Here is a 15,052-nt window from a genome sequence, read left to right on the forward strand (position 1 = left end):
ACACCTGCCTTGACATATTTTTTTAATACGAGTCTTGCACTTGGTCAAGTCCCTAAAGAGTGGAAGGAGGGCAAGATTGTGCCACTTCATAAAGGAGGTGATCGAACTCAAGCATCAAGCTATGGGCCTATCTGTGTGTCAGGTGTTGTGGTTAAGTTGTTGGAGAAGCTTGTGAGAACTGGGATCCAGAGTTGGGTTGACAACAGTGGTATAATCTTTGATGGACAGCATGGATTTGCTAAAGGAGGTCGTGTTTTGGTGATCTACTTACTTATTACAATAAAGTGACTGCTTCCTTGGACAGAGGAGAAGGATACACAGTAATATACTTGGATTTCGCAAAAGCTTTTGATAGAGTGCCTCATGATAAGTTGACAGTCAAACTAGAGCAGATGGGGTTGGATATTAGATTAGTGCATTGGATTGGAGACTGGCTATCTGATAGGTATCAACAAGTTGTGTATGGGGGTGCAATATCCAGGAAAAGGAAAGTCACTAGTGGAGTGCCTCAGGGATCTGTTTTAGGGCCATTACTATTTAACTTGTATATTAATGATATTGGCGAAGATTTGGATGGAGATATTCAGTTGTTTGCAGATGATGCAAAGTTGGGACGAACCATAAAGAGTAGTGAAGATGTTGTGGCCTTGCAAGAAGACTTGAATAAATTGAGTGATTGGGCAAGCAAATGGGGATGTGAGTTCAATGTTGCAAAATGTAAGGTTTTAAAATTTGGAAAACAAAGATGGGATGCAGAATTTATGCTTGGTGAAAATATATTGTTGGAAGTAGAGGAAATAAGAGATCTGGGAGTGATAGTGGATAAGGATCTAAAATTTAGGGGTCACATCGCCAAAATTGTGAAGACAACACAAAGACTTCTGGGAATGATGAGGAGGACACTGACATGTAGAAGTAGGGAGATTCTTGTTCCATTGTATAAGGCTTTGATTAGGCCACACATGGACTATTGTGCCCAGATTTGGTCACCTGGTTTTCAGAAGGATGAAGAGATGTTGGAAAGGGTCCAAAGGCGACTGACTAAGGTAGTTTCTGACCTCTGGAATGTCGAGTATGAGGAAAGATTGAAAAGATGTAATTTGCAGAGACTAGTGGAGAGAAGGAAGAGGGGAGATATGATAGAGACCTACAAGTTGGTAAGGGGTTGCTATAGGATCAATGGTGGAGAAGTTCTACAGCGAATAGTGGGAGATCAGGGGAGAACCAGAGGTCATCCCTGGAAACTGTATAAAGAGGGTGTGAGTAGGGGAGTGAGAGGCAGGTTTTTTTCGTGCAGAGTTGTGAATGATTGGAATGCCTTGCCTGAGAGTGTGGTGTCTGCAGGGAGTTTGAATGTGTTTAAGACCCGGTATGATGAGATGTGTGTGAGATAAAAGGACCTCCTAGATGAGTCTTTGACTCCATGAGGTCTTGTTTAATAATAATAATAATAATATTCATGAAATGCATTAAAACTGCATAATGGATTTTCTTGAGGAGGAAAAGAGATTTGAGATCTACCTCTCTTCCCATATATTCCTTCATTAATACTGCTCACCTCCCTAGCTCTTTATTGTCATCCTAAGGCCACCACATACCTATTTTCCTCATCTGATAATTGACAGATGGGGAAGGAATTTGACAGATAGGGATGTTATTATCCTTCTTTATATCTTAATTATAAAGATATAAAGAGGTGGTTGTAGAGAAGATTCAGAGACAAGTGACTAAGCTGGTGACAAGTCTGTGGAATGCTCCCTATGAGGATAGGTTGGAGGTCTGTAGATTACATAGTTTAGTTGATAGGCAGAAAAGAGGGGACATGACAATGAAGGGCCCCACATGCATTTTTTTAATCCAATGCCCAGCTGATAAATTATGGTCATTTTCATATCTTTGCCTGTGATATATATTTATGACTATATTTTCCCAGTCTGATCAAGTGTGCACCATACTACTTGAATCTCTCAGCTGCACACTTGATCAAACCACTGAATTCTAACATATCTCCTTTGTACTCACTCTAACCAGAAATACAGATACACATCTTCCAGAGTTTTCCATTTCGACACATTTGCATTCCAGTGCTTTAATTTCAATAAAACAAGACAAGCTATAAAATTCTTTAGTATGTCATTCAAAGATACACCATAAATGTAATCTTTGAATGGTGCAGACTATGGATATTTAATATTTTAACAGATCAAAATAAATTTCATATAAGAAAAAAAAAGTTTTTATATAAAATACAGGATTAGGTTGATGAACATAGCATTCTTTATGATGGTCAGCATGGATTTGTAAAGGGCAGATCCTGTTATAGCAATTTACTTGCATTTTATGATAGGGTAGCAGGAGTGTTAGATAAGGGAGAATCATATACAGTGATATTCTTCGATTTTGCAAAAGCTTTTGATAGATTCCCACATGATAATTTGGTGTACAAGCTACAGAGGATGGAAATAGTATATTGATCAGATGGATAGGAGATTGGCTCTCTGAATGATACCAGCAGGGGTTGTGTATGATGGAGCAGTGTCTCAAAAAAAGCAGGGTAACCAGTGGTGTGGGCCCTAGGTTCTGTTCTTGAGTCCCTGAGATTTAACTTGTTGTTAAATGATATATCATGTGGACTGACCGGCAATTTTCAGTTGTTTGCTGATGATGCAAATTTGGGAAGAATTATAAGTTGTTATAATTCTTCCATCTTATAAGCTGTTATGAGATGTTAATTCCCTTCAAGAAGATTTGAATAGACCTTTTGACTTGGACAAAGGAGTAAGGTTTCAGTTTTAATATCAATAAATGCAAGGTGTTGCATTTTGGAGTGCAGAAATATAAGGCTGTGTACTATATTAACAGTGCCGTATCGCAGGAAGTGGATGAGATTAGAGATTTAGGAGTGATGGTTGACAGGAGACTGAAGTTTAGCGAGCATATTGCTAGTGTTGCAAAGGATGCACATCGTAGTGCTGTTATGATAAGAAGTACTCTAATATGTAGGGATAAGGAAGTAGTTGTGTCACTGCATAAAGCGCTGGTCAAACCACATGTGGACTATTGTGTTCAGATCTGGTCACCTGGTTTTCAGTGTGATGTGAAGACATTGGACAGGGTCTAGAGGCAAGTGACTAAGACAGTATCAGGACTTTTGACTGCTGGCTATGGAGAGAGAGGTTAAAAAAATGAAGAGTTTAATGGAAGAAGTGGATTGAAGAGTTTAGTGGAAGAAGGAAAAGAAGTGATATGATAGAGACATTTAAGTTAGTGAGAGGATTTTATCAGATTAATCCAGATGACATTATAAAAAGAGTAGAAGGTGAGAGGAAAAAAACTAAAGGTCATCCCTGGAAGTTATGTAAGAGTGTGAAGAAGAGGGGTGCGAGAAGTAAGATTTTTACATTGAGAATTGTCAGTGAATGGAACGCATCACCAGAATATGTTGTTAATGCAAGGAGTGTTAAGGATTTTAAGATTTGATATGATAAATATGTTGTCAGTTGAATGAACCTTCCACAATGAGTCTGCCAACTCCATGGAGGGGGGGATAATAATAATATTTAAAAGTATTATGTAAAGAAAACTAACTCACTTACCAAATATTGGTGGTCCCTTTTTCTCAGTACAGGCAGATGACTGAATATGACCCATATGACCAAGTAACTGGTACATCTGTCGCTGAGCAATATCTTGTCGGCTACAAGTGTCATAGATATATACACCTAGAGACAATAACAGAGTTAATGCCATCTTAAGTTTACACAATAAGCACACAAATATGTTACAGGAGCAACTTAGAGTTATAGTATAAATTATAAAAAAATGAGTAGAAATACATAGATGAACAAAGTAATGGTACCAAACAGCATGTGAAGTGCAAGAGAATGTGTCACCAGAGGCATAACTACCATATCATGAAATTTGTGTGTTGGGGGGGGACAATGGAGAAAGATGAACTTGAGTGTGCCAAACGAAGGTTCTCTTTCTTTTAAGGTTACACGGTGATTAGCATTCATATTTACAAATTTAGGGACACAAAACATACGTGTTGAAATTATTATTTACTAATTATTAATAAAATAACACTTAACATTTCAATCCTGTATTGAGGTCATCATCAGAAGGATACATGTATATAGAGAACCAAGCAACATGCTCTTGCATGCTATACTAGTAAATTACATCTATGCTGTTAATTAATCTTTTTCTTAGCCTGACCTCTAGTGATAATTAAATTAAATTAAATTAAAATTATAAAAAATTAAGTAAATAAATAATATTATTACTATTACTATTATTACGGGCAACTCCAGGGAGTCATTAGACTCATCGAGGGAGGCCCCAAATCATATTCATCACAACTATCTGACATTCATACAGTATCTATCATACCTCGCCTTAAACTCATTCACTGTCACAGCATCCACTACAGACTCAGAGAGCGCATTCCACTCATTCACTACTCTAAAAGTAAAGAACCCAGCTCTAACACCATTACTAACCACACTTTTGCCCAGTTTCCATGGATGTCCCCTAGTCCTCCCACAACCAGCCCTGTTCTCAAAAATATCTTCTGAATTAATTTTATAGCAACCTTTCAGTAATTTGAATGTCTCAATCATATCTCCCCTCCTCCGCCTATCAACCAATTTTTGCAACCCACAAATCCTCAACCTGTTCTCATACGGTTCATTCCACACACCTGCTATCATCTTGGTCACTCGCCTCTGGATCCTCTCCACCTCCTCCCCATCAAGAAGAAACCTAGGTGACCAAATCTGAGCACAGTAGTCTAGATGGGGTCTTATCAAGGCTCGATAGAGAGGAACAATAACCTGCTTGTCTCTGCTTGTCAACGTATTCTTCAGCAACCAAGTGATTTGATGAGCTGTTTTGGTCACTTTTGCAATGTGTCCCCTAAATTTCAATTCCTTATCCACCAACACTCCTAAATCTCGTGCCTCATCAATTTCCTGGAGCTGGGTTCCACCAATGTAGTAAACTGCCGCCAATCTTTTCACCCCAAAATGCATAACCTTACATTTTGCCACATTAAACTGACATCCATTCTCCTTAGCCCAGACCTCCAATCTATCCAAATCATCCTGCAAAATTTTGACGTCATCTGCATTCACTATTGCCCTACCCAACTTCGCATCATCCGCAAACAAATGAACTGTTCCTCTCAGATCATTTCCTATATCATTTATGAACAAATTAAACAGCAGTGGTCCAAGAACAGATCCTTGTGGCACACCACTAGTCACAGGCCGTCTTGTGGACTCTACTCCCGAGTAAACCACTCTCTGATATCTCTCCGTCAACCACCCTCCTATCCATCTCACCAACCCTATGTCCATTCCCATATGCTGCAATTTACTGATTAGAATTCCATGTGGAATCCTGTCAAAGGCCTTGGCAAGGTCCAGTAGAATCACCATAAACCCATTACCCTTATCCAGTTCAGCCGATACTGTGTTATAATACGTGAGCAAGTTACTGAGGCATGACCTACCCTTCACAAAACCATGCTGTCCCCGATACAGTATCCCATTTTCTTCTATCCAATCTTGTATTTTCCTCTTGACTATTTTCTCTAAGACCTTGACAATGATTCCTGATATGCTAATCGGTCGGTAATTTACAACAGCAGTCTTGGAACCACCTTTATGCAGTGGAACTATTTTCCCCTCTTTCCACCCGCTCGGGACTAACCCAGCCCCGAGACTCAAATTAAACAAAATGGTCAAGGGTACTGACAATTCTTTAGCTGCTTCTCGTACAACACGAGCTGGTATACCATCCAATCCCACAGATGTATTGACATTGAGGTTATGCAATAGACTACTGACCTCCACTTCATTAACCACAATTCCCGTATAATCTACTGGTTTATTCGTTTCTGCAATGTCACCACCTGGATGATATACTTTTGCAAAGTGCTCACTCAGTAACTCAACTATCTCAACTGATTCAATTACCTCCCTACCATCGGCATTCTTTAAAATCAATCTGCCATGTACATTTTTCCTTTTACTTGCTACATATCTAAAAAACTGTTTAGGATTCTCTTTAGCCTGCATGGCCAATGTTCTTTCGTAATCCTTTTTTGCTTTTCTTGCCACACTCGTCACCCTTCTGGCCTGCGCTTTATACCGTTCATGTGCCTGCCGGCCACCCTTCTCCTTAAATTCCCTCCATAGTTGTTTCTTTTTTTGCAACTCAAGCTTAATGGTGTTATTCATCCATTTAACCCCTACTTGATTTATTATTCGGACTCTAGGTATACAGTCAGCCATTGCTTCATGCAAGCACTTCTTAACTACCTCCCATGCACTATCAACTTCTAGTCCTTGCAGTTGTACATGCCATGGCACTGAACCAATCAAACTCCTAAGCTTGTCGTACTTTCCCGCCCGATAATTCCACATGTACCCTGTCTTAATTGAAAATTCTACACCTTTAGCCACCTCCCAAGTTAAGACCCTACTCTCACCGATTGGTGGCAATGTGGTCATATTTGTTACAGCCAAATCCTCAGATGTAATTACTAGGTCAAGCACTCTCTGACCCCTAGTATTTTCCATTACATGCTGTCGCAGATAGTTATCCCTTAATAACCGCATAAAATCCAGTTCCTTCCTCCCGTGTGTCCTCTCCTCACTCCAATCAATGCGACCATAGTTGAAATCTCCCATAATAATCACCCTCCTTCCACCCATTTCTTCTATTTGCTTGTGCATACTGTCACCACCATCTTTTCCATCACCTGGTCTATAGCAGCACCCAATTGTATATTTAGTTCTGCTAGCCACAATCTCACACCAAATGGCCTCAAATGTGCTCTTTTCTCTATCCTGCAATTCAACTTCTATTCTCCTTGGCTGGAGCTCATCAGCTATCATCAACAATACTCCTCCCCCCATTTTATTCTCTTTGTCATTCCTGAACACACTATACCCATCACATTCAATCCCACTAGTTATATCATCTACAGTCAGCCATGTTTCACTAATACCTATAACCTGTGGTCTGGAAGTGCCAACCATGGCCCAAAACTCTTCCTTCTTGTTCCTAATACTCCTAGTATTAGTGTACATGAATTTAAGACCCCCATTAGCCCCAACCCTACCTTGATGCCTTATATTAACTATCCCACTCTGATTTGTTGTCCTTATTTGCTCTGGCATATTATATTCATTCTTACATTCAACTGCCTCCATAAGGACTGTATCTCTACCCCCCCCCCTAACAAATCTAGTTTCCCTGAATTTGCACATCCACTACATTCAGCAACACTTTCTCAAGTCTTCTTACACCGTAACCATTCAAATGCAAGCCATCCATCTTATATAGATCCTTTCGCCCATCAAACTCACTCCACACATCCACAAATTCCACACCACTTGTCATACATAACCCACGCATAAAGTCATTTGCAATTATAGCCCTCCTTTTAAACATTTCACTGTCATACCGTGGCAAAAGACTAATCATTCTAACTCTCTCACTCTTTTCTTTTGCTACCTCAAACAATTCATTCAGGTCTTCTATCATTTCCATTTTATCTCCTTTGAAATCATTCGTACCTGCCACAACAATCATTTCTTTCACCCTTTCCTTTTGCTCTCTAATAGACGCAGTTACGTCCTTTATGGTCGCACCAGGTTGGTACGATTTTGTCAAGTCCTCTACTAACACACCTCGTACTAACGAGTCTCCATACAATATATAAATAAATAAATAAAATTATAATTAATAAATAAAAATCTACAATAAACTCTGCTGCTAAAGTTCTCATGTACTAAGATTCTTCTGGATTTGTACAGTTCAGATTGTTATACTATGATTTTCTTAAGGACTTGTACAGTTCAAGTTGCTATGGAATGTTAAGAAAAAAAAAAATACACTTCACCAAGTCTTCTTATAGTGGGATTTTTCTTTGGCTTTTTCTGAGTGCTATAAAGGTTGCAGATGGGGTCCTCCACATTCTTGGAATGGTTAGGCCATTATTTTTGTTCAGATTTGGGTTATGTTTGAGCATTTCACATGCTTCTTTGAATTTCCTCTCAAACCAGGTTTTGGTGCAGTGTAGGGACTTCATATTTTTCCAGTCAATTCTGTGGTATGTTTGGAGTGCATGGTCGAAAGGCCGGTTTTTCCAAAATGGAGGTATTTAATGTGTCGTTTGTGTTTGTCCTTCCTAATTGGGATGATTCACCCTGTTTCCCCTATGTATAGTAGGTTACATGTGCATTGTATTTTGTATACCCCTGGGTGGGCTAGGTGTGGAAGAGGATCTTTGGAAGAACTGAATAGGTGTCTTAATTTTGTCAGGGGTTTAAAGGTGGTTTTGAGGTTGTATTTGTGTAGTGTTATCGGAAATGCCTCTAACATAAGGTATGGCATGAAATTTTTTTTTTTGTTTTTACTAGTATCTCTGTGGAGGATCATGTGAATAGTTTTTTTACTGTATCCATATTTTATAAATGTATGGTTGATGATCTTGTATTTCTGGTTTAGAGCTTGTTCATTTGAACAAATAGCTTGAGCTCTGTGTTTAAGGGCGCTTATGACACCTAGTTTTTGTGTTGGGTGGTGATAAGAATTTTTGTGTATGTACTGGCCTATGTGTGTGTGTGTGTTTGTGTGTGTGTGTAGGTTTGCAGTAGACTGAGAAGGAGAGACAGCCTGAGGGAAGATGTGTGCCGAGTGTGTCTTGGAATAGAAGAGAGTTGTTTTTTTCTATTTCAATGGTGAACTAGATACGTTTGTGTTGTTTGTTCAGGTGATTAAAGAATGTATTTAGTGCTTTACGGCTGTGGGGCCAAATGGCGAAAATATCGTCGACATATCTGGGCCAAATTTTGGGATTTAGGCACACTGACCCTAGAGCTCATTGCTTAAAGGCTTCCATATAAAAGTCAGTAATTTTTTTTTTGGGAGGGGGGGGTGAGCCCATGGCTGTACCCTCTTTTTGAAGGTACCCTCAAAAACAGGGTACAGCCATGGGCTGTATTTGTGTTCAGAAATCATACAGAAATCACCCACAATGCTGTACGCGAACCAAACACATCACGTGATGTCCCTGACAGATGCGGGCCCCAGCAAAATTCCAAACTCTATCTTATCACTATTCATCACCCATAATGCTATATCCAAACCATTTACTTATCTACAACTCTTAACAACACACATCCACGACATGGACGTCACTTCCCCCATTCACCTTACCCCTATTTTGTTTATAGTGTCCCACCAATCACGCCATGAATCCTTATCCACTAATATATCTTCCTTTTTCATTCAAAACAATAATGTCACTTATTTACAAGTAACAAATTACGTCACTTATCTTATCTTGATCTTGTTCAAAGTGTCCCACCAATCACGACACGAATCCTTCTCTCTAATCATCAGCCATAATTCCATACACGATAGTTCCAAATTCCAAACTTTCCAAACCCATGATGTCATCATCTGAACAAACAATCGCGTCACGGTTCCTTATCTTAACTTGATCTGGTTACTAGTGGCCGGACTACTACTCAGGTTTTAATGTCAAGTAGTTATTTTTTCAAAATGGCTGTGGGCCACAGGTGGCCCTCAGGCATGTGTTGAAGACCCCTGCTTTAAAATGTTTAGATCGAAGTTCATGCATATTTGAAAACTTAAAGAGAGAGAACAAAATAAACGAGAGAAACACCAAAATGCTTAATGAATTTTCTTTTCTAATTCTACATTAAATACCAGTTAAGGAAACTGGTACTGAAAATAAAAACTTGCTTGTCTTGTTGATAGCTGCCATTTATGACACAAACTGGCAAGGCAACTTCATTATATCAAAATACATTAAATGCTGACACAATTTACTCATTCATTCTGCTCTTTACATATGTTCATTTTTATTTGCATTATATAAGAAATCGTACAGAATATTTTAACTCTGTAAAAGATGTCGCTCTGTAAATGCAGAAAACTAAGTAATGAAACTCCTCCACAGGGCCGTATTCATGGGGATGCGAACTGTGTAGTGGCACAGGGCCCCAAAATCATTGCAATTTTTTTTTTATGTCATACAAAAATATACATACATTATTTGCTGCCTCAACTTCACGTTGGGACATATTGAAGAAATTTGTTAAACAATTAACTCCAAAACCGTTATGTGATACAAGATGTGAATATAGAATAGAATCAGTTAGAGCTGCACGTTTTCAAATTCCAGAATTTTTAAATGCACTAAAAGCATTATGTAAAACTGCATCAGATAATACTATCAAAGTAGAAGTGGTTTCAATATATTAACAAATAGATTCATTTGAGGTTATACTAAGCCTTGTAATTTGGTATGAGCTTTTGTCAAAAGTTAATTTAGTAAATAAAGTATTACAAAATGCAAAAATTCCGATAGACCTAGCAACTATGCATATTAAAGAGTTAGTGCAGTACTTTGAAGAGCAGAGAATATCATGATTTCATAGTTGTTTTGAGATTGCTAAAGAACTGTCAAATCTGTTAGAAATAGAAATTAAATTTAAAGAAAGTCGAGTACGTCGAAGAAAAATATTTTTTCTTCGACGAAAAATGAATTAAAGCTTTGCTGCAAACAGCTGTATCAAAAATTAAATACAGATATTGATGAATCTGAATTTTACAATGAATTAATTATTTTTAGAAATATTGTTCCAGAAGATGCACCCATTAATATTTTAAAATTCACCAATCTTATATTGAATACTTTAAACCTGAAAAGTCTGGACTTACAGAACATGCCATCTTCACTAGACACAAGAGTTCATTGGAGAAAGACAAGAGTTCTTCACAAAAGTCAGTTTCTCATGGAACGCCTTTATAAAGAAACATGTGACACTCTCCATCATTCTCCTAACTTAAAACAGATCCGACGGCTTACGTCTATCCCCTTTATGGGAGATAGTACTTTACAAATCAGCTAATCTTTCCTAACTTTTTATTGTATTGATTTTTTTTTTTTTTTAGGAAAGTTATTGACCTTTTTAGTTATCTTACACCAGCTACTTAGGTGGCGCTTTTTGGAATTGTCAGTAATTGTTTAATTTGAGCTTAATGTACTAAAAATGCCTGTGATACACAGGCGAAAATTATACTATTAACACTTTCATTGCCAAGGTGAAAATTGGAATTTCGTGTGGTGGCCAAATTTTTTTTATTTTTTTTATTTAGTTAGCGACGTCCACGCGATAACGCGTGATCGGCCACCCGGTGAGAGCTCGCATCACCCGATATCGCGTGCTCGCGCGATATCGTTCGTTGCCAAGCTGAAAATTGGAATTTCGTGTGGTGGCCAAATTTTTTTAATTTTTTTATTTAGTTAGCGACGTCAACGCGATAATGCGTGATCGGCCGTTTGGTGAGAACTCGCATTCCGCGATATCGCGTGATTGGCAATGAACATGTTAAATAATCTTTGTAAGTGAGTTTTTTCCGTAATTAATTTTGTATCGATATGTCTACTCACGGTATACCTCTTTTAAAACTTAATATTTTAAAATTCATAATTGCAAATAATTTGTCGGATATTTATCCAAATATTACTACGACATTTAAAATATTATTGACCAGTCCAGTTATGGTCGCATCAGCAGAAAGGACATTCTCCAAATTAAAATTAATAAAAACCTATTTGCGATCTTCTATGTCTCAAGAACGTTTGTCGTCCCTGGCAATAGAGCATCGTTTCTTAAATCTACAGAGCATCGTTTCCCAAATTGTGGTACATGTACCACTAATGGTACATTACGTTATTTTTGGTGGTACAATTTTTACACAAAATATTTAAATAAATGTTCAGAAAAATGTATTTTAATAAATAAAAATAAATCAGCTAATGCCTTTTATTCACTTACAGGGAGTAGGCGAAGCCTTTTAACCCTATCTAGCTTTTGGAGACTGAGTGGGCAGTTCAATCTCCACCGGTAGCCAATCAGAGATAGCTTGCCCATGTCTATCACTAATTATAGCAGCCACCGATGAAGAGGGCTGGCAAACAAGTGCTGCCATCTCTTAGTACCTAACCCTAACAAGATATGTTACTGTCTGACATAATGTAGGTACTACAGTCGATTTTCTTGAGTTTACGGGATGAAAAACCCGAGTTTCCGAGAGGAAAAGCCCGAGTTTCCGGGAGGAAAAACCCGCTTGCCCGTGCCAGAGATCGACTAACTCGGGAATCAGTCGAAGAAAGGCTTAGAAGAGGTTCCTCCAGTCGGAGACTAGACTTGAACTTAAGTCTGACTTCAAGCGACCAAGTGCAGAGGATGCAAGCGCCACTTCCACTGAGCTACTTTAATAATAATAATAATAATAATATTATTATTATTATTGTTGTTGTTGTTGTTGTTGTTCCGGGCAACTCCAAGGAGTCGACAGACTCATCGAGGGAGACCCTAACATCATGTCAAGAACAACTATTCGACATTGACACAGTATCTATCATACCTTGCCTTGAACTCATTCATGGTCGTAGCACCCACAACAGACTTTGGAAGCTTATTCTACTCATTCACCACTCTCCAAGTAAAAAACCTAGCTCTAACACCCTTGTCAACCACGCTCTTGCCCAGCTTCCATGCATGGCCCTAGTCCTCCCACCACCAGTCATATTTTCAAAAATATCTTCTGGATCAATCTTATAGAAACCGGTCAGTAATTTGAATGTCTCAATCATATCACCCCTCCTTCGCCTATTGTCCAATCTCTGCAACTAAAAAATCTTCCACCTATTCTCATAAGGTTCATTCCACAGACCTGCTATCATCTTGGTCACTCATCTCTGGATCCTCTCCACTTCCTCCCCATCACGAAGAAACCCTGGTGCCCATAACAGGGCACAGTAGTCCAGATGGGGGTCTTATCAAGGCTCGATACAGATGAACAACTTTTTTGTCTCTGCATGTTAAAGTATTTTTCAGAAACCAAGTGATTTGATGAGCTGATTTAGCAAATTTTGCAGTGTGCCTCCTAAACTTCAATTCCCTATCCACCAACATTCCCAAATCTCTGGCCTCATCTATCTCCTGGAGTACGGTTCCACCAATGCGATATACTGCTGCTATTCTTTTCACCCCAAAGTGCATAACCTTACACTTTGCCACATTAAATTGACATCCATTTTTCCTAGCCCAGTCCTCCAAACTATCCAAATCATCCTGTAAGATTTTGACATCCTGTGCACTCACAATTGCTCTACCCTACTTTGCATCATCAGCAAACAAGTGAATACTTCCTCTCAAATCCTTTCCTATATCATTGATGAAAAAATTGAAAAGCAGTGGTCCAAGAACAGAGCCCTGCAGCACACCACTAGCCAAAGCCGTCTTTTAGACTCCACTCCTGAATAAACCACTCTCTGATATCTCTCCTTCAACCACCCTCCTATCCATCTCACCAACCATATATCTATCCCCATCTGCTCCAGTTTACTGATTAGGGTTCCATGTGGTATCCTGTCAAAGGCCTTGGCAAGGTCCAGTAGTATCACAGTAAACCCATTACCCCTATCCAGTTCAGCTGTCACTGTGTTATAAAACGTGAGCATGTTACTGAGGCATGATCTACCATTCACAAAACCATGTTGTCATCCATACAATATCCCATTTTCATCTATCCAATCCTGTATTCTTTTCTTGACTAATTTCTCTAAGACCTTGACAATGATTCCTGATATGTTAATCGGTCGGTAATTTACAACAGCAGTCTTGGAACCACCTTTATGCAGTGGAACTATTTTCCCCTCTTTCCACCCCCTCGGGACTAACCCAGACCCGAGACTCAAATTAAACAAATTGGTCAATGGTACTGACAATTCTTTAGCTGCTTCTCCTACGACACGAGCTGGTCAAGCACTCTCTGACCCCTAGTATTTTCCATTACATGCTGTCGCAGATAGTTATCCCTTAATAACCGCATAAAATCCAATTCCTTCCTCCCGTGTGTCCTCTCCTCATCCAATCAATGCGACCATAGTTGAAATCTCCCATAATAATTACCCTCCTTCCACTCATTTCTTTTATTTTCTTGTGCATACTGTCACCACCATCTTTTCCATCACCTGGTCTATAGCAGCACCCAATTGTATATTTAGTTCTGCTAGCCACAATTTCACACCAAATGGCCTCAAATGTGCTCTTTTCTCTATCCTGCAATTCAACTTTTATTCTCCTTGGCTGTAGCTCATCAGCTATCATCAACAATACTCCTCCCCCCATTTTATTCTCCGTCATTCCTGAACACACTATATCCATCACATTCAATCCCACTAGCTATATCATCTACGGTCAGCCATGTCTCACTAATACCAATAACCTGTGGTCTGGAAGTGCCAACCATGGCCAAAAACTCTTCCTTCTTGTTCCTAATACTCCTAGTATTAGTGTACATGAATTTAAGACCCCCATTAGCCCCAACCCTACCTTGATGCCTTATATTAACTATCCCACTCTGATTTGTTGTCCTTATTCGCTCTGGCATATTATATTCATTCATACATTCAACTGCCTCCCTAAGGACTGTATATCTACTCCCCCCCCTTAATAAATTTAGTTTCCCTGAATTTGCACATCCACTACATTCAGCAACACTTTCTCAAGTCTCCTTACACCGTAACCATTCAAATGCAAGCCATCCATCTTATGTAGATCCTTTCGCCCATCGAACTCACTCCACACATTCACAAATTCGACACCACTCGTCATACATAACCCACGCATAAAGTCATTCGCAATTATGATCCTCCTTTTAAACATTTCACTGTCATACCGTGGCAAAAGACTAATCATTCTAACTCTCTCACTCTTTTCTTTTGCTACCTCAAACAATTCATTCAGGTCTTCTATCATTTCCATTTTATCTCCTTTCAAATCATTCGTACCTGCCACAACAATCATTTCTTTCACCCTTTCCTTTTGCTCTCTAATAGACTTAGTTACATCCTTTGTGGTCGCACCAGGTTGGTACGATTTTGCCAAATCCTCTACTAACACACCTCGTACTAACGAGTCTCCATACAACA

The 15,052-nt window shown here is 38.9% G+C and overlaps 1 protein-coding gene across 3 annotated transcripts in view; it reads right to left on the reverse strand.

The window, feature by feature from the left end:
* LOC150106615 (metabotropic glutamate receptor-like) overlaps positions 1 to 15,052 on the reverse strand; it is a 280,429-nt gene that overhangs the window by 127,228 nt on the left and 138,149 nt on the right. For all 3 annotated transcript variants that reach the window (XM_090392577.1, XM_090392576.1, XM_090392578.1), the window contains one exon: positions 3,597 to 3,722. In XM_090392577.1, coding sequence (XP_090248703.1) covers positions 3,597 to 3,722 — 126 coding nt within the window. The remainder of the gene's footprint in view (positions 1 to 3,596; positions 3,723 to 15,052) is intronic.

Source organism: Typopeltis vanoorti, chromosome 5 (genome assembly GCF_054136105.1).
Source record: "Typopeltis vanoorti isolate ZY-2024b chromosome 5, IOZ_Tvanoo_1.0, whole genome shotgun sequence".
Lineage (NCBI taxonomy): Eukaryota > Metazoa > Arthropoda > Arachnida > Uropygi > Thelyphonidae > Typopeltis > Typopeltis vanoorti.